Genomic DNA, 27,812 nt, shown 5'->3' on the forward strand with positions numbered 1-27,812 from the left:
TACTGTGGCTGTTTCTTGGCCCTGCGGAAATCTTGTCTGGGAATGTTGTACAGATCAGGGGATAAAAGTTGACAGCCGAAGGGGAGACCAATCATGATACAGCCGATACATCCTTCGGGTGTTGATTCGCCAAGAAACAGGATAACTACATCGGAGGAAAACTCCTCTGTGCCTTTAATCAAGGTAAGGTTATCGTTGGTGTGGAGGAGATGCAGGAGAGTTTCAAACGCAGATATTCAAATGAAATTTGGTTGTCCCAGCTTCAGGTATAAAGTCTGAGTGATCTCCCAAGGTTAGGGAAAATGAGAACCGCAGAGCATTTCCTTCATCCCATTCCAACACTCTTTCTTTGACTACACACTCATTGATATTTCTCGACCTCTGCCTTAATCTTCACCATGGGCCTCCCCTTCAAGATGACTCGTTTTAAGGCCGCTTGCTGGCTTGCTCTTCTTCTTCCTGCCATCATCGTTTCTGCCCATGGTCATGTTGATGAGATCATCATCAACGGTGTGTCTTATCAAGGCTATGGCAGCACTGACTTTCCCTACATGGAGAACCCTCCTGTCGTTGCTGGCTGGACCATCTCGCAGCGAGACAATGGTTTCGTTTCCCCTGAAGCCTATGGCGATCCTGATATCATCTGCCACCGCGATGCCACTCCAGCTGAGGGCCACATCGAAGTCACGGCAGGCGACGTCATCACCCTCCGATGGTCAGGCTGGCCTGAAAACCACATCGGCCCTATCTTGAACTACCTCGCCAATTGCAAGGGCCCTTGTGAGCGAGTTGACAAGACTGAACTTGAGTTCTTCAAGATTGATGGTCTGGGTCAACTTGAGCAGGGCACTCCTGGCAGGTATGCAGACAGTGTTCTTCAAGAGAATGGAGACAGGTGGAACGTCCGAATTCCAGAGAACATTGCGCCTGGGAACTACGTCCTCCGACACGAAATCATTGCTCTGCACAATGCTCTTGAGCGAGGCGGTGCCCAAAACTATCCACAATGTTTCAACCTCAGAATCACAGGCGATGGTTCCGACTCTCCATCTGGCTACCTCGGTACTGAGCTTTACGACATCGAAGATCCTGGAATTCTTGTCAATGTCTACTCTAGCTCTGTTGACTATGAAGTCCCTGGCCCAACCATTGTTGAAGGAGGGACATCATCTGTTGAGCAGAGCCCCTCCAGAGCTACAACGACTGCAAAGTGTACCACTAGGTACTAGGCTGATCAATTGTGGCAGGGTTGGTTTCTGATATCTTGAGACTGGCATTGTTGTTCAGTGCTTTTCCTTCTTTAGGGCGATACTTTTTTTTTTATCGAGCTCAAGGTGATGGATGACAATGCATTTTGCTCTCGCCGCATAGCTCACTCATCACGCGAGCTGGCAGAGTTCGCTCACTCTGCACCAGATAATGGCTTGAATCCAATATGCACTGATTGATAAGAAAAGTCCAAAATAAGCTTTATCTATATATCAATCAACGTGTGACCTGCTACACCAATCGGAGGCCATCATCATTGGTCATCACCAGTGACTGGTATACCATGCTTGCCGTGAGAGATCCCTGTGACTTGTATTGTCTGTTGCTGCAATTTTTTACCACTGAACCATGTTTTCTCTCTTTGAGCTACATGTGTCTAATACAATGCATCCATTGACAGTCATCAATTGAAAGAAGAGAACTTAGCTCATGATCAGGCCGAAGGGCCAGTCTGATGATTGCTATACCAAAGCTTCTGGCAAAGTGATCCAAGTAAGCTGCAACACAACCCATTATCAGGACCCAGGGCAGACCCCCGAGGACACACACCTACAGGTTCAATGAATGACTCAATTGTTTCGTTTCGTTTTGGCCGGCTGAGCGTCTACCATCCGCGGCCAAGTGGTTGTCTCAACTCCCAATAGCGCGTCCCTCAGAGGATCCTCCCCACTTGTATAAGCGCCAGACCTTGAACCTGCGTCGCTTCGATCCTCGAGGTTTCGACACCACCGCCCTATAAAAGAGAGTCGTTTCTGGCCTCGCTTCCGAGGGCTTGGGTTGTGTCAGGGGAGAATAACTCAGAGGGGCACATCGACCACTTCTTGGGGCCTAGTCCACGCTATTTGTCGCGCCCGCGGTTAGGATGCCTTCGTGATTGGCGTCTCCAGGCGATCCGCGAACCCATGCTCTCAAGGCTGACTTGGTTGTTTCTTAGAACAGAACCAACAGCTCGAAAAATAGAGATGGTTCTGGTCTGTGATTCATGTAGGGAAGAACTAACAATGGGACTGGGCTGCCGGAATAGCTTGGTATGCGTCTTTCAGTTGCGTCTCTCGCTCCTTTATCATTAAGAACTGCTGCACGGCGTCTGCACATGAGGCGCTTTGCTCTCATTACTATCAGCACTCTTTCTTTCTGGCACATCTCAACTCCAGCCTGTCGGTGATATCGTCCATCTTCCATGTAGATGTGCCATGGCTTTCACTCTCCAGCCTCACGAGGGACATCTCCTCAGGATCTTCGTCGTGCTGGTTTCCTTTCTGCTGGCTCCAGCAAGTCCAGCTGCCGTTGAACCACACGTCAGAGTCTTTGCCAGCGAAGAACCTGAAAGCCCTCGGAAGGCTCCTCCGTCCTTCTTGGACTTCCCATCACAACACCAAAGGCGAGATGGGTCATGTCCGATATCCGGAGATCATTGGTGTGGCAACGAACTTCCCGGTGATTTCTGCTGTTCCTCGCAGGCTGATTGCAAGGTCCTTGCTGCAAACACAACCGCTTTATGCTGCCCAAAGAACTCGAAAGGAGAGTGCGAGATCATTTTGCCCATAACCTGCAACATCGAGAGACAGAACCCATCAACGAACCCAGAAGCTGAGGTCAAAACACTTGCACGGGATCGGAAACTAAAACGCTGTGGTGCCATGAATGGGGCCAGGAGATGCTGTCCTTTTGGATATAGTTGCAAAGACGATAAGGAATGTGTGCTCGACAAAGACCAAGACGAAAGCTATGCCTTCTTGCTTCCGATTCCTGAATATACATCGGCCATAACTTCTACTCCAACATCCACAATTACATCCTCGTCAACTTCTGATATCCTGTCAGTCGAAACATCAGAAGTACCTGATATGGTTTTCCAACCGCCTTTTGCCTCAGCTGATCCTACGAGTTCAACTACAGAACCAGTCACTCCAGATGATAAGGAAGAAGAGAAGAAGGGCAGCGGTATAAGCCCAACAGGAGCCGTGACTGCAGGCACTGTTGCTGGCGTCTGCTGTCTGGTTGGAGTAGGCATATTTGTGTGGATGAAATGGTTCAGAAAGAAGGGAGATCAAGAAACTCCTGAGATGTCGTTGGCCCGAGAATCATGGGGATACTTCTCTACAAGAAGTGCGCCCTCAACACTGCACCTGCACCTGGCTCGTGGCCCTGATGACAAGTTCATTGTTACACCAACCACGGCCGGTTTCACACCCTCCTACCCACCGCTTGCTCCAATTGTAGAGGAGAACCAAAGCCCTGTTGAGCTTCCCGCAACACCCGTGTCGCTCTGCATGTGGTCAAATTTCGAAAATGCTGCCGTTGAGGAGCCAAAGTTGGCTTATGTCGTTCCAGCCAAACGGCAATGACTGGGTTGAACAGGGAAAACAAAAATAAAAACAAACATTATGATGAACATGACATGCAAAACGATGAACGGTCTACCTTTCTTGTACATAGATTATATATTCCTTCACGATACGTCTGCTCCTTTTCTTCCTTCCTATCTAGCTACTACTATACCTTCATGATTTGTGATTTTGGAAGTGGAAGATATGTCATCTATCGTGGGATTGTCCGTTTTGTTAGAAACTCTGGAACTTTCATTTACACGATTACAAATATCATGCGGATATCTCTGTGGCGTATCTTGTGATTTCTAGCATCTTCTATATATAGCAAATTACTTTGTACATACCAACATTCTAAAAAGCCAGCAACCTCAGGCACGGTAAGACTACTATAGGTAGGCTAGGTAGTTATGATGCAGGAACAATGTACAGTGTATAGTATGAGACTGCACTGTCTTATTGCTTTAGAATCCACTAACGCAAAGATACAATGTTGTATCAATTTCAGCAAAATGCTGTTCCAACACGACCACATCTCATTGTCGCAATTGTATCTTCCTCTGCCAATTTTCTCGCCTCCTCAAGTGGCGATTCCAGATTATATATTTCTGCCAACTGCATCATTTCAACCACCATTCAAACCCGCTATCGCATCGATTTTCTCTGCCGCATCTCCACGCCCATAGAGCTAGGCCATGGCTTACCTTTCGATCGGCACCAATATTCTACCACTACTTTCCTGATCACGGGTCCGAGGCTAAGACACTTCGAGCTGCGCTGCGACTTCGAATTTCTAGGCGGAGGTTAATCCGGCCTCCAATACAGCATGACGTCTCGACATCCTGACTTCGACGAGTTCTACGACGATTCAGTGGCAGCTCATCGACAGCTCTTTCCACAACAGAATCCTTGGGATCGCATCACTCAACCGAGTGTCCTAATCTCTTGCCTCATTGTTGTCGTCACTATTACATACAACTTATATGCTTCAACCACTACCTTTCAAGAATCAATACGCCTTTTAGGAACTAGTCTCTGGGACGGCCTTGTATTCATTGTCCCTGAGAGCCTTCTGAATGCCTTGGATACACCCGACAACTCCACCACAACCGCAACCTCCGAGTCGATGCGTCTCGTCGAACGAAGCCACCATGCTGTCAAAAGCGACAAGATGCGGAGGGTTTTGGGGCTGACTCGCCCCGGCGGCGTCATGTCCTCAGTCTTCGAAGTAAGAAACCGCGCCCTCTCCATGACCGGCAGCGTTTTGGGCTTGAAGACCGAATCCGATCGTCCACCAGGTCTTGGCAATATGGACAACTCATGCTACCAGAATAGCATACTCCAAGGACTTTCATCACTTAAACCTCTGCCTGAATACCTCTCCACATATCTTGAAGCATCGGATAAAAGTGGCGATCAAGACGTTGCGCAAACATTACGGGCTCTGATCGCCGACCTGAACGACGTTTCGAATTATGGGCACACATTATGGACTCCAAGTCTGCTCAAGTCTATGAGCACATGGACTCAACAGGATGCTCAGGAATACTACTCCAAATTATTAGATGATATCGATAAGAGCGTCGCAAAAGCTATCAAGAACGCACAGCCTCAACATCCTGGTCTGGCGGTTAAGATCGATAAGGACGACGCTGCTGTAAGTGAGCATAGCGACGACAGTGGCTATCAAAGCATAATATCTTCACCCGAGCTTAAGTCGAGCCACAATCCGTTGGAGGGTATGCTCGCACAGAGAGTGGCCTGTGTTCGTTGTGGATATTCCGAGGGGTTATCCATGATACCTTTCACATGCCTGACACTGAGTCTTGGTTTGAACAAGAATCAGCATGACCTGTATGAAAGGCTGGATGCTTACAGCAAAGTGGAAGCGATCGAGAACGTCGAGTGTGCCAAGTGTACACTTCTCAAGCATGAGGACCTTTTATCTAAGTTGATAGACAGGATGCGAAACGACGAGAAGCCAGACGAGCACCTCCAAAAAGCTCTGTGCCGACTTGAGGCAGTGAAGCTAGCTTTGGAAGAAGATGATTTTGAGGAAAAAACTCTGACGGAAAAGTGCAGCATTCCGGCTAATAACAAAGTCAGCTCTACGAAGACCAAGCAGATTGTTATTTCTCGGGCGCCAAAAAGCCTGGCAGTCCATATGCAACGATCGGTGTTTGATCCTTCCACTTTCAACATGATGAAGAACTCGGCTCCAGTCAACTTTCCAATGACACTGGATCTTGGCCCGTGGTGTTTGGGCAGTGCCTCCAATTCCTCAACCCAAGCATCGAGTGCAGAGGAGAAATGGGATGGGGACCCTCGAGAATCAATGATAGCTGGCGACCAAGGCTCATCCAAATTTACGGGGCCTATCTATGAGCTTCGAGCAGTGGTTACCCACTATGGGCGACACGAGAACGGGCACTACATATGTTATCGCAAATATCCACGACATAGCCCGCCTACCAAAGCAGTTGACGATGAGGAACCTGATAGCATGATGGATATTCAGCCTGAGCTCGAGCGAAAGAATCATGAGAACGACATCGACGAACCTGAGATGGACTGGTGGAGGCTGAGCGATCACAACGTCTCAAAGGTTAGCGAAGATGTAGTGCTTACCCTTTCTCCCGGTGTCTTTATGCTCTTTTACGACTGTGTGGACTCTACGATGGCTATGAATGATCAAGACGAAAGAATGCAAGATGCCAATGAGGTTGCAGATCTTGGTGCCGCAACCGGGCTGGCCAGTGCAACGGACAACACGGCTCAAATAGCCCAGGGGCACGAAACTCAAAAGTCCAATGGCAAGCCAAAGGAGGCATCGAATTTGGAAGAAGACGCCACGTCATACGTCGCAAATGATCAGGCTGCCATTGAAACGACAACGCGCGGCTCTAACCTGATCACCAATACAGCTTCATTGGTTCATGTTACGCCATAATGCATTGCAAAGCTGAAGGATGGAATTTGGAAAGGAAGAGGCGGTGCATGAGTAGACAGGCTTCAAGTCTCGGCGGGCAACAAGCGAAGAGCAGGCACGCGTGGTGTCATTTATGGGGTTTTATTCAAAAGCATAGCGATGGCGTTAAAGAACCAGTTAACAATGGTTGGCATACCTGTTTACTGTAATAAGGGTCTGGGTTAGAGAGATCAAGCGGTTCAAAGTGCATGTTGTATTGCGTTAGTTGGGTTATTGAAGGGTTGAGACCAATGGTGGTACTTTGTGCACGGGATTATAATGCATAGAAAGGTTTCTCGACGCAGCAAACCGATCATTGTCACAAGCCAGCCAGAATTGATTTGTTAACCGAAATTGTTGTTTCTCGCTTGGATGAATGGGTTAATATGTTTCAGTGAGGGAAAGGCCAAAAAAAGTTATAAATATGGTGCCGGCACTGAAGGGCCGAGAATAGAGAGTCGAGAAGCGGTTTGGCCCACTCCAGTGGGAACGGACCCGACGGAGTGCCGAAACAATAACGGCAGGACGCCGAGGGGAAAATGCGTAGTGGTATTTTATAGTGCCAGTTGGTTGATCAACCTCCTGAAGAAGCGGGATAAACTTCACTCCGCGGTTAAATCGGCAACTAGTAAGGAGGGCATAGGCGTCTAAGTTGATGGTGAGTTTCTGAATATCTGCTAAATGTGTCATGCTGAGGAAAATGCTAGCCAGAGACAATATGAGATGTCATTGATATGCAGGTCCCTTGGCATAATTCCTCAGATGCAATGAACATCGCAATTCTGGAGGAATTTAACAGCCCGTATAACTGTTAGTGGCCCCATCAGATTAGAGCCAGTTCAACTTTCGAGGACCTGGTCTGTGAGGTGCTGCGTACTCGGCCAAGACCGATCAAAGGGAGAATTGACAGCTGCCATGTGCTTTCTGTTCATCCTGCTCTCAGAGTCCCACAGTCCAGAGGACCAAACGAGTTAGGCGGTTACAGATGAAATCTAGACCAAGGAGGGTCTCCTCGTATAAACAGCTCGCAATTATGCCAAGCTTCCTGTACCAGCCAGGGGACAACGCTTAGCTGTGTCAATGCATCAGCCTGATTGGTCAATCCGTAAACAGAAACCCCCGGGGCAGGGTCTCTGACATCCATGCCCCCAGGTGGTGATCAGCATGGGCTTGCCTTGCCGTCTAGCCAGCTGCTTTTGCCTTGTGGGACGATTTGCCCTGCGCCCCTTTGCACTGGAAAAGCTTCGTCTGTGATGATAGGTTTGAGCGTAACTTGCTTGGCAGGTACGAGGAGTAAGACGAACGACGGTGAGTTCTTTCACGAGGGTCTGTTGACGTATTAGTTCCGCTCTTTGACCCGGTTGTTGGCTGGAACTCGGCGCCTTTGTCTGAAGAACAGGGCGTTGAGTCGTAGGATTTGTTCGTTTGGGAGTCGATGTTGGGTTGTCTATGTCAGAGATCGGCAACACTGAGCCGATGTCTGGCTAGGGACAGGCCTATTTCGAGGCTGAGCGCGATGAGAAAACGTATATCCTTGACTGCGATTGTATCCGTATAGTGTTTTGTTATTAATAAGTACGATGAACCCACGTGTGTGGTGCCTCGTCCAAATTTGAAGGGTACCTATCTCCTACTTTTGTCTCTGCTTCCGTTTCTTTCATTTTTTGCAATAATCCTGAAAAGCAAATAATTCTGGGAACAAAGAGCGACGTATATGAAGCTTCCTGCTTTCATACACAGATCGATCACATCACTAATAAAGGCAGTCGCAACAAGCTCGCATCAGATCAGCTTCCGCTTGCACCAACAGGAAAGGAAGTTGCTCGACCAGCCACTTTCCCAAACCGTGCTATTCGACTTGTCTTGTGAGACCTCCTCATCATCGAACTCTCCCGTCTCTTTCCAGCCTCTTAAGACACCGAATTTCTTTTTCTTTTACTTTCGGTATCTTTTCTTCTCCTCCCTCTTTTTGGACTTCCAAACTTTTTTTCGCCCTGCTCTCCCTTGGATAATACGTCACTCGAAGACGAGAGTTTGGGTCTAGCTCCAGGTGGCTTTGCACTATTTACGCGCTGTATCGTGTCTCCGACGACAGTCAGCAAGCCACCGATCACTTCCTACTCCTCCCCATCTCGAGAAACGAAATCGAAGGATTGTTTACTCTCAAACTGAGACACTCGAAACAATGGCGGGATCAAATGATCTGGAGGCCAACAACAGGATGTCGCGTGGGTCTGAGGCTGTCGACGATGGATTCTCAGAAAAGCCTCTAAACCAGGGAACAGGTTCAGGAATACACGCGTCCGTCTACATAATGTATGTGAGCTCTAGGTGTGGCTAAATAAGTTCTACATGTGCGGGGATGCCTAACATGATGCTTGAACAGAACATGGATCTTCTTTTCCAACACCACGATTCTCTTCAACAAGTGGCTAATTGACACTGCTGGATTCCGTAAGCTTCCTGCTATTAACCAAGTTGTTTCAAAATTGAATGAGTTTGCTAACTTACTCTTACAGGATATCGTGAGTAGTCTACTTGTTCATGCATAGTGTATCGTGACTTGAAACTAACAAGCTACCAGCTATCATCCTCACAACATGGCATCTTGTCTTTGCAACAATAGCAACACAACTCCTTGCTCGCACTACGTCTCTTCTCGATTCACGCCATTCACTCCCAATCACTCGACGACTCTACATACGGACCATTCTCCCTATCGGCGTCCTCTACTCGGCCTCGCTTGTCTTCTCCAACATCGTGTACCTCTATCTGTCTGTTGCTTTTATTCAGATGCTCAAATCTACCGGCCCTGTCTGCACTCTTGTGGCATCGTGGGTATGGGGTGTCGCTCAACCAGATAGTAAGACATTTGGCAACATCATGCTCATTGTTGCCGGTGTCGCCATTTCCAGTTTTGGAGAGATCGAGTTCTCCTGGTGGGGTTTTCTCTTTCAGATGTGCGGCACTATTGCCGAAGCCGTGCGTGTTGTCATGATCCAGGTCATGCTCAGTGCCGAGGGTCTCCGTATGGATCCTCTTGTCGGCCTCTACTACTACGCACCTGTTTGTACCCTTATGAACATGTTCGTTGTCTTGTTTAGTGAAGGCCCCCGATTCAAGTGGGAAGATGCAGCTCAAGCCGGTTATGGCGTCCTGCTTGCCAATGCTTGCCTTGCATTCTTCTTGAATGTCATCAGCGTCTTCCTCGTAAGCCAGAATTTAATCCCCCGCAATTCACTTTCACTGCTGACTCCTATTCAGATCGGTAAAACATCAGGACTTGTCATGACTCTGAGTGGTATTCTTAAGAGCATCCTTCTCGTGGCTGCTTCTGTTGTGCTTTGGGGTACTCACATCTCCCTTACGCAAACACTTGGATACGCTGTTGCCCTTATGGGTCTTGTTCTATATTCGATCGGTTACGAACAACTCCTCAACATGTGGGAAGAAGCCGTTGCATGGGGTACCGGTACCCTAAATCGAGAGGGCGAGATGTCTTCTACTTTACGCAAAGGCATCATGATTGGATGTTTGGGTTTCATCACCGTGATAATTGCTGGCGCGTTATGGCACTATCATGGGTTATCTAGCGAGCATGTAACTCGGGTGACCTCGTCGTGGTTTGCCCATTGATGACGATTTCACTTAGGCATTATATAGACTTTTAATAATGATCAAACGTTTTAATGAAATTATGTATACCATCAGCCGTGTGGAGGTGTGATGCTAAATTGTTGGAAAAGCTCTGCTATGATTATCAATTCATGTTTAAAGGGGTATCTTATTAATCCACCTAACCCATGGCGAACGAACTTGCAGCTGTGTAGCTAGACTCCCGATGCTCTTCAAAACTGCCAAAATTACAATTGTTCTGTGAAACCCAACTTATTATCAACGGCGGCTTCTACTTCCCCGCCTTTCTCGTCGAGGAGATAGACTACGCTCTCGCCTGTTCCTCCTATCCCTCGATCGTTCTCTTTCACGATCCCTGTCACGATCACGTCGATCCGTATCGCGATCTCTGTCCCTGTCCCTTCGGTCTCGGTCCCTATCACGATCTCTGTCTCTATCTCGCTCACGATAGCTATCTCCACCCCTCGGCTTATCACGATCAACTCTGTCTCTGTCTCTTTCTCTTTCTCTTTCTCTTTCCCGGTCTCGATCTTTTGTTGTATCCCGTTGTCGGCTGCGGCTCCGAGAACGGCTCCTCCTCCGCTCCTCACAGCCTCCAGGCGTATACCTGTCGATGTCATCCTGAATCCGGCGGCGGCGTAGGTCAGGAGATACTTCACCACTGCTCTTTTTGTCGTCGAGTCCAGGGATTGGGAGGCCTTTGTTCCTGGCGTCCTTCTGAGCCGCCAGATAGGCCTTGGCTTCTTTTTCCCGCTTTCTGACTTCTTCCATCTTCCACTCCTCAAGGCCATCCTGAGCTTTGCTGGAGCTCGGTCGTGCGGCTGTGGCAATGGCTCGTGATGGAGAACGACTACGACGCTCAGTTGGTTTTTCCTTCTCTCTTTCCCGTTCTTTCTGGGGGGCGGCTTTTTCCTGCTCCTTATCGCGAGGCTTTGCTTGGTCACGGTCATCACGAAGCCTTTCTCGGCTTCTCCGTCTCAGAGGAGATCTCTCGCGGTCGCGCTCTCGGTCACGAGGTCGATCTATGTCTCGTTCACGGTCTCTTTCTCGAGGGTCATAATGGTCAGCTCCACCAAGACGAGTGTCGTGAGACCTGCTTTGATCACGTCGAGTGCGAGAACGACTCCTTTCCCGTCTATCAGAGCGCAGTCGTGAGCGGTCCCTTCTGTCTCTGCTTCGATCTCGGCGCTCGGGTCTAGGTCTTGATCGGCTTCTCTCTCTTCGCTCGACCACTCTAGGTCGAGAACGGCTACGGTCACGTCTTCGGGATCTACTTCGCTCGTAGTGGTCATACTTGGGTCGTGATCGGCTTCTAACCGCACGGTCCTCTCTGCCAGTTCGTGAACGACTCCTCTCCCGTCTAGCTCGAGACCGGCTTCTGTCACGTCTGTCTCGAATACGCGACCCACTGATGCCTCTGTGTGGTGAGTTTGAGCGTCTATCGCGACGAGAATCTCGTTCCCTCAAGCGATCACGCTCTCTATCTCTCTCGCGATCCCCATCGCGGTCGACGATCCGAGAAGCACTACGACTCGGCTTTCGATCGTCCGCTTCAGGTCTCTTGGCCTGTGCAGGTGTTCCATGGCCATCACGTTCAGCTCCGAGCCCTGCATCGCTGGTCTTGCGGCCCTCTGCAATCGACGAACGTTCTCGCCTGATCGGGTTGATGGCCGAAACAGGCCCCGTTTTACGTGGCGGCGGTGCGAGGGATGAATCAACCTCCAACTCTTGCTTTTGGGCCGGCTTGGAGCTTTCGCGGAGTAAATCGGCCAGAGCCTCTTGCTCCAGTCGATCGTGTTCTTCTTTAGAGAGTTTCTCTTTCAGCTCTGTAGAGGCCGCTGGTTTCTCCTTGTGCCGATCATCCCTATGTCTGTCATGATCACGATGACGATCCCGGTCGCGATCTCTGTCGCGTTCCCTGTCCCTGTCCCTATCTCTATCCCTATCCCTTGTATCGCGGTCTCGGTCCCTGTCACGCTCACGCTCGCGCTCTTTGTGTCGCTTTTCTCTTTCAATATCTCGTAGTCTTTCACGCTCCTCGCGCTCTTGTTCTCGCTTTCGGCGACGCTCATCTCTTTCTTCCTGGCGCTTGATTTCGGCTTTCTCTCGCTCTCGCTCCTCCTTCTTTCGTTCTTCTTTAAGGATTCTTCGTTTCTCCTCCTGGATTGCAGCCTCTTTTTGTCGTAGCTCTTCCCGAACTTTTTCACGTTCCGCACGTCGAGCCTCAGTCTCGGCCTCATATTCTTCGTCTGTTTTGGCGCCCCGAACCTTTTCTGCTTCAGCTGCTTCCTCGCCGACTTCGGCCCGGCGTGTTTCGCGGATTCGCTCCTCTATGGCGCCCACATCGATCAGCTGGCTAATGACATCTTCTGCTTTGTGATAAACCCCGGATCTCTCTAGAGCGCCATCGATTAGAGCCGCAGCCTTTCTCCGATCAAGTGTGAGAAGCTGCTGTGGGTTGCGCTCAATTTCCTGCTCGGCCACCTCGAGAATCGATTTCGTGACCTGAGCCTCGTAATCCTAATTATGCATCAGTATGGCATTGCGCATGTATTCCTATCTCATCGTACGCTGGCTTCAAACTTGTCCCAAACTTGCTTTCGAATAGAATCGTAGGCTCCCTCTTTCTTGAAGCTATGGGCAAGCGATTCTATCGCTGCTCTTGTCGCCGAAGGTAGAGGAAGATCTGAGGCCTTGAATTTACGCGGTTCAGGAGCAGACGCTTTTTCGCCATTCGACGGTGGTTGTTCGACACCCGATTGCGCCATGATGTTGGTGTTGTCTGCTGGGGCGCAAGACATTGAAAAAGAGATGTGACAACGCGCGTCGTGGGAGCGCGGAGATGAATCTTGAATATCAGCGCATAGCGCAGTTTGCTAATAAAGTATGGGTGAGCCTTAAAGCTAGGGGGGCAATCTTCGAGAACAAAGAATATTTGACATAATTCAAGTCAGGCAAACGGTTCTTTGAGCGACGTGACATACAAAACGCCAGATCACGTGAGACTTTCAAATATCACAACTAATAGAGTTACCCTATACGAACAACCTTGGAGATGACCATGAATCAACGTAAGTGAATATCTTTCAACATTTACTTTAAAGCTAATGCATTATGTCTCATTATCTTTACTTCATTATAACTCTCACAACTAAGAGTACTTCCATAGAATTGATCCTACAATATGTTAGTGTTTTGGTGTTCTTTTTTCTCACTCGCTAGCCTCCGATAGGTGAGAATATCAAGGCTAGTCAGCTATGATGGGCTAAGTGAAGAGACGCTCTGAGATGTCAGTAATATGTGCTGTGGTGTAAAATTCTACCGCCAGCATCCAATGGAGGGTTGCAGCAGCTTACACCGAGGATTGTCAAGAGAGCTTCTCCGAGCTTCTATCTTCAGACACAAAGCACAATCGACCATTGAAAAGCATTCATGTATTCATTAAGGTGCATTGCCAACTTGAGACTCTGGGTAGCACATCCACTCTTAGACAGTGTGCTCAATGCTATTTGCATATCTACTTGGCACTCAGAAAAACGCCGTTGTCGTCTATCCTGCCTTGTTCCTTGCCCAAGTTCAGAGCGTAGGACCAGTAACAACAACCTGACTTTTCGTTGCTAGTGAAAATGACCAGAGTGTCAAGTTACGATGAAGAGGAAAACCTGGCAGGCTTCAGCAGCCTTCATATATGGGAGAATGATAATTAATCGTTCATCCAAGTCCTTCACCAGTATTTATAACAATAACGTATATGCTACTGTACAACTATGTTCATGACGTTGGAGCTCGGTTCTTGCGATCACTGGTGAATATTAGTGGCTTGGTTCATGCCATAAGATTGGATGACTTACGTGCTGAGTCTTCTGGAGAGCTGCTGCAATTTCTTGTCATTGTTGGCATCATCGGCTGCTTTCTGCAGCGCGATGTTTCGCTCCTCCTCCTGGTGCTTGACGACTTCTTCGTGAGTGGGCGGTAGCCTCTCGTTTTGTAAATCAACCTTTCGAGCATCTTCGAATCCGTTGATTGCGTTCTTGAGGCCTTCGGCACCAAGCATAAGGGTTCCCGCGGGCAATCTTCCACCAGATACAGTCTTGAGTTCTGTGACCTTCTCCGACTCCTCGCGAAGCACCTGGAATACACGAGACAAGCGACCGATGGCGAGAATCTTGTTCTTGATGGCTCTGCGTCGCACTTCAATCGACTCAGGGTCGTTGGACAAAGCTGGCGAAGCAGGGCCAGGCGAGGTTGAGGAGGGTGTCTCTTCTTTAAGTTCATCCTCGGAACAGGTGTTGAGAATGGCTATGAGCATATCGGTGATCTTCTCTCCTACGAAAGGAAGAGACCAGGTGAAAACATCCATGAAGTTGGGTAGCCAGTAAGGGTGAGGAGTGCAATTGAACTGCCGAATGTTCATAACGTTGTTCTCATACTTGAGTACCGCTGCCTTGTTGTTATAGACATCGAGGTAATTCGGGGCGGAGAAAATGGTCATAACACTTGGAAAGCCGGTGGTTCGGGTTTTGCGGTACATGCGATAGCCAGCATCTTGGGCCTCGTGAGCACGGATGATAGAAAGAAGGTTGTTCTTTTCCAAGAAGGCGCAAGCAGCTGGGTAGGAGAAGAAGTATGAGCATCCTCGGACATGATTGTGTAAGAAATAGTCGCTTGTCTTCTCCTGGCCGAAGTCTTCGAGAGGATCAGCCCAGAGGATGTCGCACATAAGACCCTGAGTAGGGGGCTCGCGGAAACGATCAATCTAGTAAGGTCAGTCACAGGCATGTGGGCAGGATGCGGATCAACGAACGCTCTTCAAGTCGTCGAGGGTGTGCAACTCGGGGCTCAGTCCACCATGAATACAAAGAAACTGCTTGTTCATAACAGCAGCAAGGGGAAGAGCGCAGAATGACTCCATGCAGGCCTCGTAGATAGTCTCTGAGTATTTATGCTTGCATTCGAGTTTGAAGGTGAAGTAGTCAGTCAAGTGGCGACATTCATGGTTTCCTCGCAACAGCCAGAGGGTCTTGGGGTAATGGATCTTCAGACACCAGAGGTAGAGGACACACTCTATGCTGAAGTAGCCTCGGTCGACATAGTCTCCGAGGAAGAGGTATCGGGTCTCAGCGGGGTCACCTCCGACTTCGAACAGCTTCATCAAATCATAGTACTGTCCATGAACGTCACCACAGACAGTAATGGGAGCGTCCATCTCCAGGAGATTGGGCTCGGCGCGCAGAAGTTCGGTACCCTTCCTGATAATCCAAAGAGCCTGCTCTTCGGTAAGACGGCCCTCGCGATAGAAATGCTGCTTGAGAAACTGAAGGTTGGGCTTAGAATGGGTGTCATCATCGAAGAATTGCTCGTCGGTAGGCTTGTACATGGCAGGTGCTTGGACATCTGTTAAAATGCAATAGATTCGAGTCAGTCAAAGTGAGACAAGCTTATGGGAAAGACCATAGCTGTAGTTTTGTAGGTACCATGATACCAGCCTGAGTGGTAGCTAGGAATATTGTGGACAAATCTGCGACAACATTGTTGTCGATGATGATGGCGGGGTTGAGGCGGCGACAACTGGAGGGGATGTCACGAACCTTTGCACACACGCTCCAAGGTGCTGACCTGAGTGTTATCCTCCATGGTGTGAATGGTAAAATCGATCTCGGGGACCGGCTTCTTCTCCTGAATGGCGCGAATGGCATTGTCGACCTGGACGTTGCGTCGCTCCTCAGTAGAGGGCGCAGTGTTGGCCTCGCCTTCAGAGTCCATGGTGGGCGGCTAGGGGGCGACGAGGCGAGGGGAGGATGGAGCTGGCGGCGGTGAAGGCGTTGATAGTTGTGATCGATGAATGTGTGATACTTATAGAAACTTGCACAAAGAGATAATGCAATGCGACTAAGTAAAAAGGCAGACGGCGATGCGCACGAGAAGTTTCTGAGCAAATGCCGTGGCCGGGTTTGAAAGAAGGCGGTTACTGGATATAGGTAGGGCTGACTAGAAAGAGCGGCGGGAGGTCAGGTTGGGAGGTAAGAACTCAGCAGTCACTGCTAGTTGGGAGATGACGGTTGAACGATTCTACAGGAACCTAGGGGCCACTGGGCTTGGGTACCCCGGGAGGGAGCTCAAGTACTGATCCAGCGTTGGCAGGTGGAGATATACGAGTGAATGCGGGCACAGTACTTACTCATCTAGGCAGCTCCCGTCTTCTAAATCTAACAGCTCCTAACGTTTCAATGACAGATGCTGACCTCGGCCCAATCATAAGATAGAAGTAATTAAATGGAGGAGTCTCGCTCGTGTGGTCATCATTCGTTTACCAATGGAAAGGACACAGCTGAGCTTTTCATTCTCTCTTTGCGCTACTGCGCAACGTTAATTTGTCCTACGGGGAAGGGAAAGCTAAGATAACGACCGACTGCCCTGAAACTTGCTGCTAAAATCGGATATTTGGCTGGTAGGTTGGGCCTAGAATCTTATCAATGATCCAAGTGGGATAACGGTTAATAAAGAGAGCGGTGAACAGTGCAATATTATTGCTCACTTCGTAACATTCTGCGCATTTGCGCTCACATCGATTTTCACGAACCTACCCATGTGGTCTTGAGTGTATTTAGTCCACCAAAGATCACTGAGACAGAGGTATCCGAAATCCGACGGTTATTGACGAGGATATGAATGTTCGCATTCCTAGCCCGTGTTATGCCCATCAATCAACAGTTCATTATTACAGCTCGCCAGCATGTCTTTGCCCTCTTGGCTGCTGAATAGTTCCTCCAGGTGCAGATCATCAGAACCTTGTTTGGAACGGTCATTTCCTGATAAAGCCACCTTGGCATTTCTGGTCCAAGATGATAATCTTGTTCACATTTCCTGACCTCAGCCAAGTAGTAGGGAAGCTGACAAAACGACGTGACACATATATTCATCGTAATACCTTTGATATCTGTTCTCCAAGCTCTCTCGTGCCAATGCATAGGTATGCAGCTGGTCTTAGCCAAACAAGACATGACATGAACGCTCAACTGCCAACAGTTTGTAGCCATATTTAAGGGACGCAGTAACCACCATCAACGACCAGGTCATGACCAGTTGTAAAAGATGAGGCATCGCTAGCCAGGTACAGATAAGCTCCCTTGAGCTCTCCAGTTTCGCCTTGACGTCTGGATATGGTGTTAGTCAACAGGAAGTCAAATTTTGATGTCAGCCCAGACTCACCCAGCAACTGTCTTTTCCTTGAAAACGTTCTTCACGTCCTCGCTGATGAAATCTGTGATCTCGGTCTTGATATATCCAGGTGATACAGTGTTGACACGGGCAAAGCCTGTCCATTCCACAGCCAGAGATTTACCTAGAAGCCTTTGGTTAGTCGTACAAGCTTAGGTAGTTCTGCAAATGATATGATACTTACAGAAGTGGATCACAGCTGCCTTCGAAGCGTTGTATACTGCCTGCAATTGAGGGATGTTGACGATGCTTCCACTCATAGATGCTGTAGCGATGAAGCTGCCCGCCACAAAATTGGTCAATTTCTTTCCATCCAGCGTTGTGCCCTCCTTCTTCTGTCTTCGAAAATGTGCTCCTGCACTCTTGGCGCACCACATAACACCGTCAACGTTGACTTCCATAACACGGCGAGCTCTCTCAGTAGGCCCGTCGATAAAGGACCCATCTTCCCAGGCAATACCGGAATTGGCCACAAACACATCTAGACGGCCATTGAAGTCAGAGATAATGTCGTTGATGGCCTTGTCAACTGCTTCGGGTGAGATAACATTGACTTGGTATGCTCGGCCTGGCACTTCGTAAGTAACGACGCTATTGAAAAGGGATAAGCTGGCTTACACTTGACACCGTAGTCCTTTTCGATCTTCTCAGCTTCTTTCAGTGCTTGCTTGTTGCTATTGTACCAAATAGCCACATTGGCGCCAGCCTCTGCCAGCCCTTGAGCAATGGCGAGACCAATACCTGCACCAGCGCCAGAGACAATAGCTGTGCGACCTTTGAGAGAGAATAGTGGAAGAATTCTGGAAGTATCTGGCACAGCCATGTTATCATGGTGAAATGCACCAGTTTTAGGATCCATGATTGCAAATCAGGTTGAACTCAGACAATATTAATGTTGTTTCACTTGAGCCTCTGGCGTTGAGTGATAAGCTTCAGGTCGACAAGGTTACGCACCCAAATCAATATTTGTAGGGCACCGTCATACTTTATATAGTCCTGTAACTTTTGTCCAATACCAAACATCCTCGGCTCTTCTCCCAATTGAATATCTATCCTCATTTTGCGACATTTTATCGACGAACCAAACTCACCAGACCAAGAATCTCCCACAGCCCTTGTCCCTTCAGTGGACCCAACGTACTGTATTACCTGAAGGTCTGTAGGTTGGCAAGGCACAAAGCCGTCTCCACCGTCTGGCGCGCCTATGAGCAGGCGTCATTCACAGATTAGCCGTTGTAAGACTTGATGTTTTGTGACATGCTGTAACAGCTTCGCCTCTAGTGTGACTGCTATTTCTGTGAGGGCCCGGATGTTCACTTTCGGCCCTGTTACTGTCCATTCAGCTCTGATCAATTTTCCATATCTCGCCGGGTTGAGTCTGTCAACTGGCTGAGTGGATTTCGCGGGGTTAAAGCGTCCCCCGCCATTAGCGGCTGTGCCGAATTTGACATAACCTTGTCTCTGCATTCAGGCTGGCGATTATCGCGGGTAAAATGAAGCCTTTATCTGTCTAATATTGAATAATACAGACACAACCTGCTACAGTCGGCAAGTGCATGTAACTAGAGCTCTGATTCATGAGTCTTACTGGTAAGGCGCCAACTATTCCAACAAGCCATCCAGCTAAAATTGAATCCCTTCCTTGTTTACCAGGCTTCTTCAACTTTTCTGTATGACTGGCGCTTCTTGTTTAGGAGCTTCAGTAATGTCTTTGTAGTTCTTGCTCCGATTGCTGTAACCCATCCTCGTTCTGTTGTTGTAGCTGCGTCCAGCGACCCGACCTCCTGGTGTGTTTGTCACCCGGTAGCAAGACACAAAGTCATCATAGGGGACTGTTGAGTGAAACGTCAGCCAATATGTAAGGTTCATAGGATTGATTGAAGACCTACTGTAGGCGCCGCAGATTCGCCGAATACCCTTGAACGCACTTCGGCCGTGCAAAACTCGCCAGTTGTTGAAGACTAGGTAGACAAGGTCAACATGTGACTGTAATTTCAGCAAGGAATCTCTCCACTTACTGACGATCTTTCCGGGTTCTAACTTGAACCAATACTCATTCTCTTTGCGGCGCAAAATCTCATTCCACACTCGAGCCGCGGCGTACCAGTTTTTAGCATCGTAGGGACTCACAGCACCACGATCATCGTTATTCCAACGAATTCGCTTCAGATGCCCACCTTCCTCCTGCTCAATGACAGGATACACCTTGTCTGGAGAAATAGATATTCCTACGTTACCGCTTGCATGCCATGGCAGCTCGACTTGGGCAAGAGTTTTGAAAGCCCAAGGGTTCTCCTTTCTGAGGGTTACAGCAGCATTGAAGCCATCAACAAGGAGTGACTCTCCACCTAAGGACTCCCCTTCTTCAAGCGCTTCACCCGGAGCTGGCTCGTGTGAGAGACAGTGAAATGCTTGTAAGCCCGCAGGCTCGGTAAAATATGTAGTGTCTGTGTGAGCTGGCAGAGCGAGGTTTGTGTAAGCTGTATCAGCCATAGCAAGATCTGGTGTAAAGTCGTAGAAGCCGCCATAATGTGTATTTCTGATCGGACCAAGGCGCTTCAGGAGATCTTCCGTGGACTCGGGATAGACTGGTGCATCTGTGACGAAGCAGAAGCCGTGAATACGCTAGGATGCATAAGCTATTGCGCCATAGTTATAAGGTTCAAAATGCCTTACAATCTTTTTAGTAAGCTCACCGATAGCTTCCCAACCGTGGTCGACGAAGAATTGGTTGTAAGGAACTGAGGGAGGTTGGGTCTCAATGGTCGAGTCCCACAATCGGATCATACTAAACTGTCAGAGATCTCGACATTGCAAGTAGTTTGGTGGTGATGAGCTTACTGATCCTTACCAAACTCTTCGGCGTATGCTCCTCTGAACCAGCAGTGGAGGTATGACAGAGGATGCTGGCTCTCGTGACCATCAGACCCTATGGCAATCAGTATTTATCGATAGCGCCACCCAAAATCAAATCAGCTCTTACAGTTAACATGGAGTTTGTCCTCTGTTTCTTTAAAATCAACGACTTTGAGGTCCTCCTCTCTCAACTAAGTCGTGTATCAGTTTAGCTACACGGTCCCCAATGTGTCGTAGAAGTAAGTAGTCACGCACCTGGAAGGTGTCAACATTCCTTTGCTTTGTATCCTGGTTGACACATTGGCTGCACTGGCAGTTATCTCTAGAAACCCATGAGCGTTTAGCAATCGGTGAAAAGGGGTCGTCTACTCACCGTAACCACATGTTTGGACTTCACCCCAAGCCCAAATGTCAGCGACCTCAATATCATAAGCGCAGCTTCACTTACAAGGTACGATACTCAGCGGTACTTTTACCATCCAAGGCCTGGCGTTTCATGCGAATCTGCGATGTTTCTGTACGTCGAATAGTTGTTTTGTGGGCGGACTTTTCGATTTGCATCCCCATTTCAGATTGGGCTTCCCTTTGCCTCCGTTTGGCTTCTCGGGATAGCATAGAGCCCAGACTGTACGGTTTCTTCCCAGAAACTGCAGCGCTTAAGGGGCCAGGACGGCTAAAGAGCCTGGTGCTGTGGATAATAGAGAAATTAGCATGGTTGGTAGAGTCGTGAGAGTATCAAATTACCCAGAACACCGAGCAAGTCGGCTGAACATTGTGATGGAGTTGGGAGACAGTAAATAATACTAGATCTTTTGTTTAGAGGTCAATGGTCATGAAGGAACAGTCATATAATACATTGCCTTCTTTCCCCAGCTGCATATACCTCGGTATATATCGGCAGCCCTGACATTCGCATTAGGATTCTCCGATAACCCGAGTTCGTGTGAGTCGACAAAGCAAAGGGCGTTTCTGTTCATTGATGGCACGTGCATAGGTGGAGCTTATGATCATCTCAACTACACTACCTACTAACCAAGGTCATTCATTACCTTAGAACTAAGGCCCCTAGGTAATATTGCACTTACTATGTTAGTACTTGAAATATTTACTGTTCACTTTTTGTCTCTGCTCTGACAGCTCTACTTGCTGCTGGGATTTCTAAGGCATCTAATGGTTTTAATGGATAGCTGAACGGCCGTCCAAAAATAAACCCTTTCCATTAAGCACGAAAAGAAGAAGTGGAAAAAGAGAGAAAAAAAGACTAGCCACACATTTGCCATTTCTTTTAAGGAACATTATTAGTGCATGTGTATAGATGAGACCTTCCTTTGCTCAGTTATCTTTTTGTTAAAGTTTTGGGGGAGATAACGTTTCCTTCAACAGCCGCTCGAATGGCATATGTCCTAACCATATCAGAGGCAGAATGAGCGAATACAAGTAAGGAAGACCGCTACATCATTAGCAGAGGCCAATGGCGGGGTTGGATGTAAGAGATAGTTGTGAGGTATTTACTTATTATACTAATAGATATCTTGTTAAACATCGATAGTCTTAGTTCACAGTGGCTAGTGTCGCTAAAGACAAGGATATTTGTTCTACCATTAATGTATTTACAGCATGATCAATATGGTGTTATAGGATATATATTATGGATGCTTGTATGTTTTGACAGCTAAAACCTTGTAATGCAATGGGCGATAGTTCTCGATTATACTTGCAATTGAGTTTGCAGACCTTTTACTTCTGAAACCAGGCAGTTGAGATTGAGAAATCTCAGTTCGATACTTATGCGCCTGTATAGCAATCGGAATTCATAGATCATGAGACATAGCCTCGAACTAATAAACCCCCAGTTAGGCTTTAACCTCAACTTCTATCACATCCCCGAACGAAGCAAGCGCAAGCCATACTAAGTTCACCACAAGCATAGTCATTCGCCTGAACGGTGAAAAACCTCGCCATCCCACAGTCGTACCCGTTGGGACAACATCCAGCAATGGGCCTGACATCACGGCAGCAGAGCTACTCGCCTCGGAGACGGGTGTGCCCAGTGAGAGGAATGGGGTGGATAGCATCGGCGAGGTTTTGATCGTTGAGCAAAACTATGGTTTTCTGAAGACTTCAAGCGGAGCACAGAGCTCAAATCGAGAACACTTTCTGGGCAAGCTCCAAAAGATCAAAGAAAGCTTCACGCTCCAGGTCTGTTTTAGAAAGCCCAAGTCCAAGGACCAGTATTCGTCGGTCATCGGGAGATCTGAGACAAATTTGGCTGGCAATTTGTGCTGCATAAAGTTGACCTAGAGTTTCACGCTCCTCACCCCCTCCACCAAAGAGCGTTGTTGGTGTGAGATGTGTTGATGGAAGAAGGCCTTTGCTTGAGCTGGGAAGATTCATCTCAACAACTCCAGATGATGAACCTGTCAGGGGAACTTGTATCTGTTACAATGTCAGCTATGGTAAAGCTTGAAGGCTCGGAGTACTCAATTACCCATTGTGAAAGTCGACCTTCTTGGGAGATAGTGATGAGTATCTTGTCAGTGAAACTGGTGGATGTAATCTCTGTAGCTATGCCATTCACGAGACCTGAGACCTCTCGAGATCTGGAAGGGAAAGCGTCCTCTCTAACATCAACAGTCGCCATCTTTGAAGAAGTATTATGCTTGAGTAGAGTTGAGCTTTAGCTTTGAAACCCCTTCGAGCTACTGGGCTAGGTTCAGGCGTTCCATGCCGCTGAGCTAGACGGCCCCACCACCCCGCACTATACCTAAAGCAGGTCCAGGTTCTGGCGGTAATTCGCGGCAGAACGACTTTGTTCCCAAAATTTCATGAAATTTATCGTTGCATCTGCGACTTGGGTTGATCCTCCAACGTATCAATATTTTCATGCCATTTTCGCAAAATTATTGTCAATTCGCTAGACAGTAAAAAGAAAATGGCCAAATACGTTCCTCGTCAACGCAAGCACAAAGTCCTCGCCCGTGAACGAGCCAAGGAGAATGCTCAGCATGAAGTCCAGGACAACCCAAACCAGGAGATTCTCCTGCCGACGGCCAAGGCTGATCGGGAGGCCAAAAAGGCACAGATGAAGGCGGAACTCCGCCAAGAAGGAGCTAAAATGAGCGGAAAGAAGGCCAAGCGATTGGAAAAATACATTGAGGGCAAACTGCGCAAGGATGAGTCCCGCGAGCTGATGGCCAAACTTGCTGAGCAACAAATCGACACAACCTTGTTCTCGAGCAGCCGAGTCCTTGGCCAGGGTCGCGAAACCAAGAAGGAGGCATTGAGGCGGGCTATGAGAGAGGAGAAAGCTGGTTTGGAGGGTGGTGAGGAGGAGAGAAACGAGATTCTTCTTGAGAAGAGAAAAGAGCTTAACGTGGATGAAGAGATCTCGAGCGATGAGAGTGAAGAATCTGAGCCCGACGAAAAAAAGCCATCCAAGCCCACACCAACTCCTGCGCCCGCGCCCACATCCAAAGAGTCGGATCAAACGAAAACAGAAACCTCTGCGCCAACAATTGGTTCGGGTCTGAAGAGACCGCTCGAGGTCGACGACGAAGGACGACCGGTGATCAAAAAGCGTCAGAAGCGAGGTGGAGTCAAATCAAAATTCTCCCTAGCGCCAGTCGAAACGCCACTTGAGCTCGAGTCTGAAGAAGCCGACAGTGTTGCAAGTGATAGCGATAGCGACGAGTGGAATGGTTTCAGCGACGACTCGGCTGACAAGGATAACAACGCAGATGATGACAGCGAAAGCGATGATGAAGAAGAAGATGAATCTAGTGAGGGACCCGAAGAGTCTGATGAGGACATGGAAGACGCAGACGAAAACAAAGCACAGAGATCATCGTCTTTCAAGGCATGGGCACACCAACAGCGAAACGAAGCTCTGGGTTATCAATCCATCGAGGGAACAACAACAAATCTTGAAATACCCAAGCCAGAAAATTTTGTTCCCCGAGCCCCTGAGCAAGATCCTTTACCCATGGAACTGCAACCAACGCAGAATATCAACCGAAAGGTTTACAGCGTGACGGTTACGAGAATACCAGAAGTTCAGGAGGCTAGGTTAAAACTTCCCGTGGTATCAGAGGAACAAAGGATAATGGAAGCCATTCATAACCATGACATTGTCGTTGTTTGCGGTTCCACAGGTTCAGGAAAGACTACTCAAATTCCTCAGTTCTTGTATGAATCTGGTTATGGTTCACCTGACTCGCCAACGCCTGGTATGATTGGCATCACTCAACCCCGTCGAGTCGCTGCTGTCAGTATGTCGAAGCGAGTTGGCGAGGAACTTGGTGATAAGTCCGAGGTGGTGGCATACCAGATCCGCTTCGAGGGCACAGTTGATCCTAAGACGGCTATCAAGTTCATGACTGATGGTGTCTTGCTACGAGAAGTTGCGCAGGATATCACACTGAAGAAGTATTCGGCCATTGTCATCGACGAAGCTCATGAGAGAAGCGTCAACACGGATATCTTGATTGGTATGCTCAGCCGAGTTATCAAGCTCCGAGCAGAGCTAGCAGCAGAGGATCCTACAGTCAAACCCTTAAAACTCATCATCATGTCTGCTACATTGCGGATAGAAGATCTCACCATGAATCCGACGCTGTTTGCTACTCCCCCGCCAGTATTGGAGGTTGAGGGCCGACAACATCCTGTCACCATTCATTTCTCCCGAAGAACTCAGCATGATTACGTGGAAGAGGCCTTCAGAAAGATTAGCAGGGGTCATAAGAAGTTACCACCTGGTGATATCCTTGTGTTCTTGACTGGCCGCAACGAGATTCTAGAGCTCAGCAAGAAGCTAAAGGCTACATTTGGCGGTCCAAAGACTGCGGATGGACCCAAAGTACAAATTTCTGCTAGCGAGGCTCCTATTGAGGTCGAGGATATTGAGTTTGGAGATGTGGATGACCGTACTGGTGATGATTTTGATGAGATACCCACAGATGACGAAAATGAGGACGACGAGGACGAGTTTCAGATCGAAGAGGACCAGGAGGTTGCACCATTAAAGATGCGAGTTTTGCCTCTTTACTCCTTGCTTCCAACACGCGAGCAGATGCGAGTCTTTGAGCCAGCACCTGAGGGTACACGAAACATCATCTTGGCAACCAACGTTGCGGAAACCAGTTTGACCATTCCTGGTATTCGATATGTCTTTGACTGTGGACGATCAAAAGAGAGACAGTATGATCGTCTAAGTGGAGTTCAGAGCTACGATATTGGATGGATCAGCAAAGCCAGCGCAAACCAGCGATCTGGTCGTGCTGGTCGTACCGGTCCTGGCCATTGTTACAGGCTCTACTCCTCTGCAGTATATGAGAGAGATTTCCCACCTTTCACAGATCCTGAGTTGTTGCGAATGCCTATTGAGGGTATCGTGCTACAGCTCAAAGCGATGAACCTCCAGCATGTTGTCAACTTCCCCTTCCCTACACCACCTGATCGACGAGCCCTTGCTAAGTCTGAAAAGCTTTTGACATATCTATCTGCTATCTCCTCGACAGGACAAGTTACGCAGATTGGCCAAACCATGTCTGTGTTCCCTCTGTCTCCTAGGTTTGCGCGCATATTGCTAGTTGGCCATCTTCATGACTGCATCCACTACACAATTGCTCTTGTTGCTGGTTTATCAGCCGCCGAAATCTTCCTTCCTGAGAACCAAGCGATTCCTGCCCTCGCAGCGAAGGATGATACAGCTATTCGTACAACATCAGACGTCATTGCAGAAGATCGTCAAGCCAATGTGCGAAAGATGTTTAATGAGGTTCACAAGAACTTCTGTTACCTAGACGATAAATCCGATGCTATCAAACTTCTGCAAGTCGTGGGTGAGTTTGCTCATGAGCCTACAGAAGAATGGTGTGAGAGTCATTTTGTTCGATACAAGGTGCTTAAGGAGATCCAGCAACTGCGAAGACAGATCACAGAGTTATTGAGGACCAATGTTTCAGCTTTTACCAACCTGAAATACCAGGACAAGCTGGATCCCCCATCCCCCAAACAGGTCGCTGCGCTGAAGCAAATGGTCGCGGCTGGCTTCGTGGATCAGGTTGCTATTCGAGCAGATCTTACACCCAACCCCCCTGAGCAATTCCGCAAGCCTCGCCGGTCCATCGACGTTCCATATATCCCCTTGATTCCTATCCACGCTGGCAAGGAAGTTGAAAGCGACCGTGCAGTATACATCCACCCCACCTCGCCTCTTGCCCACATCAGTATTCAGGAATGCCCCGAGTACATCGTTTACTCTTATCTTCAGCGAGCCGCGCATTCAGTTGATGCGGAGAAGCGCCCCAAGACAAGAATGCATGCCCTTACAGACGTAACTGGCGGGCAACTAGCAGGGTTGGCCAAGGGAACGCCCCTTATCACCTACGGCAAACCGATTAAGGAGCTCAAGCCCACAACGGGCACGGATGGAGCTATAGTAAGAGAGTGCTTTGTGGTTCCATATTTGAGAGCCGAGAGCGCCGGTGGTCAAGGATGGCCTCTCCCTGCGAAGAAGGTGAAGCAGAGAAAGCTTCCTGGCAAGGGATGGGTTGTAGAGTAGAGATTGCAGATATGGAAGATGTTTTCGATAATTTAGTCTTGAAATAGACAGGATACCTCGTGGTTTATAAAAACTGGGATTTCATATATATATATATTCGTTCTGAGTCTGCAGTAAAAGCGTTGTGTGATTGGGTGATCTCGACGTCATTTTGCAAGATGATGCTATAAGTAGGTAGTATGAGAACTTCAAAGTACACGGTTTCAGTTGAGCTCATAAGACAAAAGGTGTACGCTTGAGGTCCTCTTCTCGTGTGAGTCTGGACAAAGTAATCATTAATATGTCTGAAAGATCCAATACCCTCTTCCGAGGCGTGGCTTTGGTAACCGGCGTCGCATCAGGTATGGCCCACTGCTCCAAATAGCTATCTCATCTGATGGTCCAAGGTATGGGACGTCAATTCGCTATATAATTTGCCATGGAAGGGTGTCGGAAGCTCGCGTTGTTCGACAAAAACAGCACAGGCCTGAACGCTACCAAGGCGGCTATCGAAACTGTAAGCAGAGATGCAGATCCATGTGTGCTCATCAGACACGTTGATAACCTTGACACATGTGAAGTTGGTGGGAACATGGAGCTTTCTATCAAGCATTTTGACGCATTAACTATGCCGTCAACTGTGCTGGTATGTCTATACACTGTTTTCCTTTGACTCCTACTCACGATGGCTGGAAAGGAATCTACGGTCCAACAAAGAAGAGTCATGAAGCCATCCCTGAAAAGTCTGATCATGTTACACATACCAACTTGCGTGGTCTCTGGCTGTTTGCGAGAGAAGAGCTGAAAAAAAAAATATGATCAGTGAGGATATTGGACGGCCTGGGTTTAGAGGTTCCATTGTCAGAGTTGGAAAACCTTGGCTATAGGGAAACCAGAAACTTGAGAGAATACATTACGTTTAACAGACTCTAACCTTGAATGGCAATTGGGACAGCGATATATAGTGCTTCAAAGGCAGCTATCGTCAGTTTGA

General features: G+C 48.3%; 10 protein-coding genes across 10 annotated transcripts; 5 read left to right on the plus strand and 5 right to left on the minus strand.

The window, feature by feature from the left end:
* Positions 1-398: 398 nt before the first annotated feature.
* On the plus strand, positions 399-1,229 carry FMAN_05744 (putative endoglucanase IV precursor; the record flags this gene model as incomplete). The annotated part of the gene is made up of 1 exon (XM_041827563.1): positions 399-1,229. The coding sequence occupies one exon, from the start codon at positions 399-401 to the stop codon at positions 1,227-1,229; it is 831 nt and encodes a 276-aa protein (XP_041678514.1).
* Positions 1,230-2,462: 1,233 nt separating this feature from the next.
* FMAN_05743 (uncharacterized protein) lies at positions 2,463-3,617 on the plus strand (the record flags this gene model as incomplete). Its single annotated transcript, XM_041827565.1, has 1 exon — positions 2,463-3,617. The coding sequence occupies one exon, from the start codon at positions 2,463-2,465 to the stop codon at positions 3,615-3,617; it is 1,155 nt and encodes a 384-aa protein (XP_041678515.1).
* Positions 3,618-4,425: 808 nt separating this feature from the next.
* Positions 4,426-6,549, plus strand: FMAN_05742 (uncharacterized protein; the record flags this gene model as incomplete). Its single annotated transcript, XM_041827566.1, has 1 exon — positions 4,426-6,549. One exon carries the CDS (start codon positions 4,426-4,428, stop codon positions 6,547-6,549), a length of 2,124 nt encoding a protein of 707 aa, XP_041678516.1.
* A 2,203-nt stretch (positions 6,550-8,752) lies between these two features.
* FMAN_05741 (uncharacterized protein) lies at positions 8,753-10,203 on the plus strand (the record flags this gene model as incomplete). Its single annotated transcript, XM_041827567.1, has 5 exons — positions 8,753-8,883; positions 8,954-9,021; positions 9,087-9,092; positions 9,152-9,777; positions 9,832-10,203. The coding sequence occupies 5 exons, from the start codon at positions 8,753-8,755 to the stop codon at positions 10,201-10,203; spliced, it is 1,203 nt and encodes a 400-aa protein (XP_041678517.1).
* Positions 10,204-10,461: 258 nt separating this feature from the next.
* FMAN_05740 (uncharacterized protein) lies at positions 10,462-13,004 on the minus strand (the record flags this gene model as incomplete). Its single annotated transcript, XM_041827568.1, has 2 exons — positions 10,462-12,723; positions 12,774-13,004. 2 exons carry the CDS (start codon positions 13,002-13,004, stop codon positions 10,462-10,464), a joined length of 2,493 nt encoding a protein of 830 aa, XP_041678518.1.
* Positions 13,005-13,974: 970 nt separating this feature from the next.
* Positions 13,975-15,966, minus strand: FMAN_05739 (putative phosphoprotein phosphatase 3-alpha catalytic chain; the record flags this gene model as incomplete). The annotated part of the gene is made up of 4 exons (XM_041827569.1): positions 13,975-14,005; positions 14,055-14,959; positions 15,008-15,597; positions 15,792-15,966. The coding sequence occupies 4 exons, from the start codon at positions 15,964-15,966 to the stop codon at positions 13,975-13,977; spliced, it is 1,701 nt and encodes a 566-aa protein (XP_041678519.1).
* Positions 15,967-17,242: 1,276 nt separating this feature from the next.
* On the minus strand, positions 17,243-18,280 carry FMAN_05738 (uncharacterized protein; the record flags this gene model as incomplete). The annotated part of the gene is made up of 4 exons (XM_041827570.1): positions 17,243-17,357; positions 17,413-17,545; positions 17,606-17,989; positions 18,040-18,280. The coding sequence occupies 4 exons, from the start codon at positions 18,278-18,280 to the stop codon at positions 17,243-17,245; spliced, it is 873 nt and encodes a 290-aa protein (XP_041678520.1).
* An 800-nt stretch (positions 18,281-19,080) lies between these two features.
* FMAN_05737 (uncharacterized protein) lies at positions 19,081-21,050 on the minus strand (the record flags this gene model as incomplete). Its single annotated transcript, XM_041827571.1, has 10 exons — positions 19,081-19,253; positions 19,311-19,382; positions 19,440-20,046; positions 20,098-20,209; positions 20,263-20,350; positions 20,405-20,468; positions 20,533-20,599; positions 20,651-20,668; positions 20,726-20,965; positions 21,022-21,050. The coding sequence occupies 10 exons, from the start codon at positions 21,048-21,050 to the stop codon at positions 19,081-19,083; spliced, it is 1,470 nt and encodes a 489-aa protein (XP_041678521.1).
* Positions 21,051-22,416: 1,366 nt separating this feature from the next.
* On the minus strand, positions 22,417-22,918 carry FMAN_05736 (uncharacterized protein; the record flags this gene model as incomplete). The annotated part of the gene is made up of 2 exons (XM_041827572.1): positions 22,417-22,713; positions 22,766-22,918. 2 exons carry the CDS (start codon positions 22,916-22,918, stop codon positions 22,417-22,419), a joined length of 450 nt encoding a protein of 149 aa, XP_041678522.1.
* A 291-nt stretch (positions 22,919-23,209) lies between these two features.
* Positions 23,210-26,839, plus strand: FMAN_05735 (putative ECM16-putative DEAH-box RNA helicase; the record flags this gene model as incomplete). The annotated part of the gene is made up of 1 exon (XM_041827573.1): positions 23,210-26,839. One exon carries the CDS (start codon positions 23,210-23,212, stop codon positions 26,837-26,839), a length of 3,630 nt encoding a protein of 1,209 aa, XP_041678523.1.
* Between the last annotated feature and the right edge of the window lie 973 nt (positions 26,840-27,812).

The sequence above is a fragment of the Fusarium mangiferae genome, assembly GCF_900044065.1.
Source record: "Fusarium mangiferae strain MRC7560 genome assembly, contig: FMAN_scaffold002, whole genome shotgun sequence".
NCBI lineage: Eukaryota > Fungi > Ascomycota > Sordariomycetes > Hypocreales > Nectriaceae > Fusarium > Fusarium mangiferae.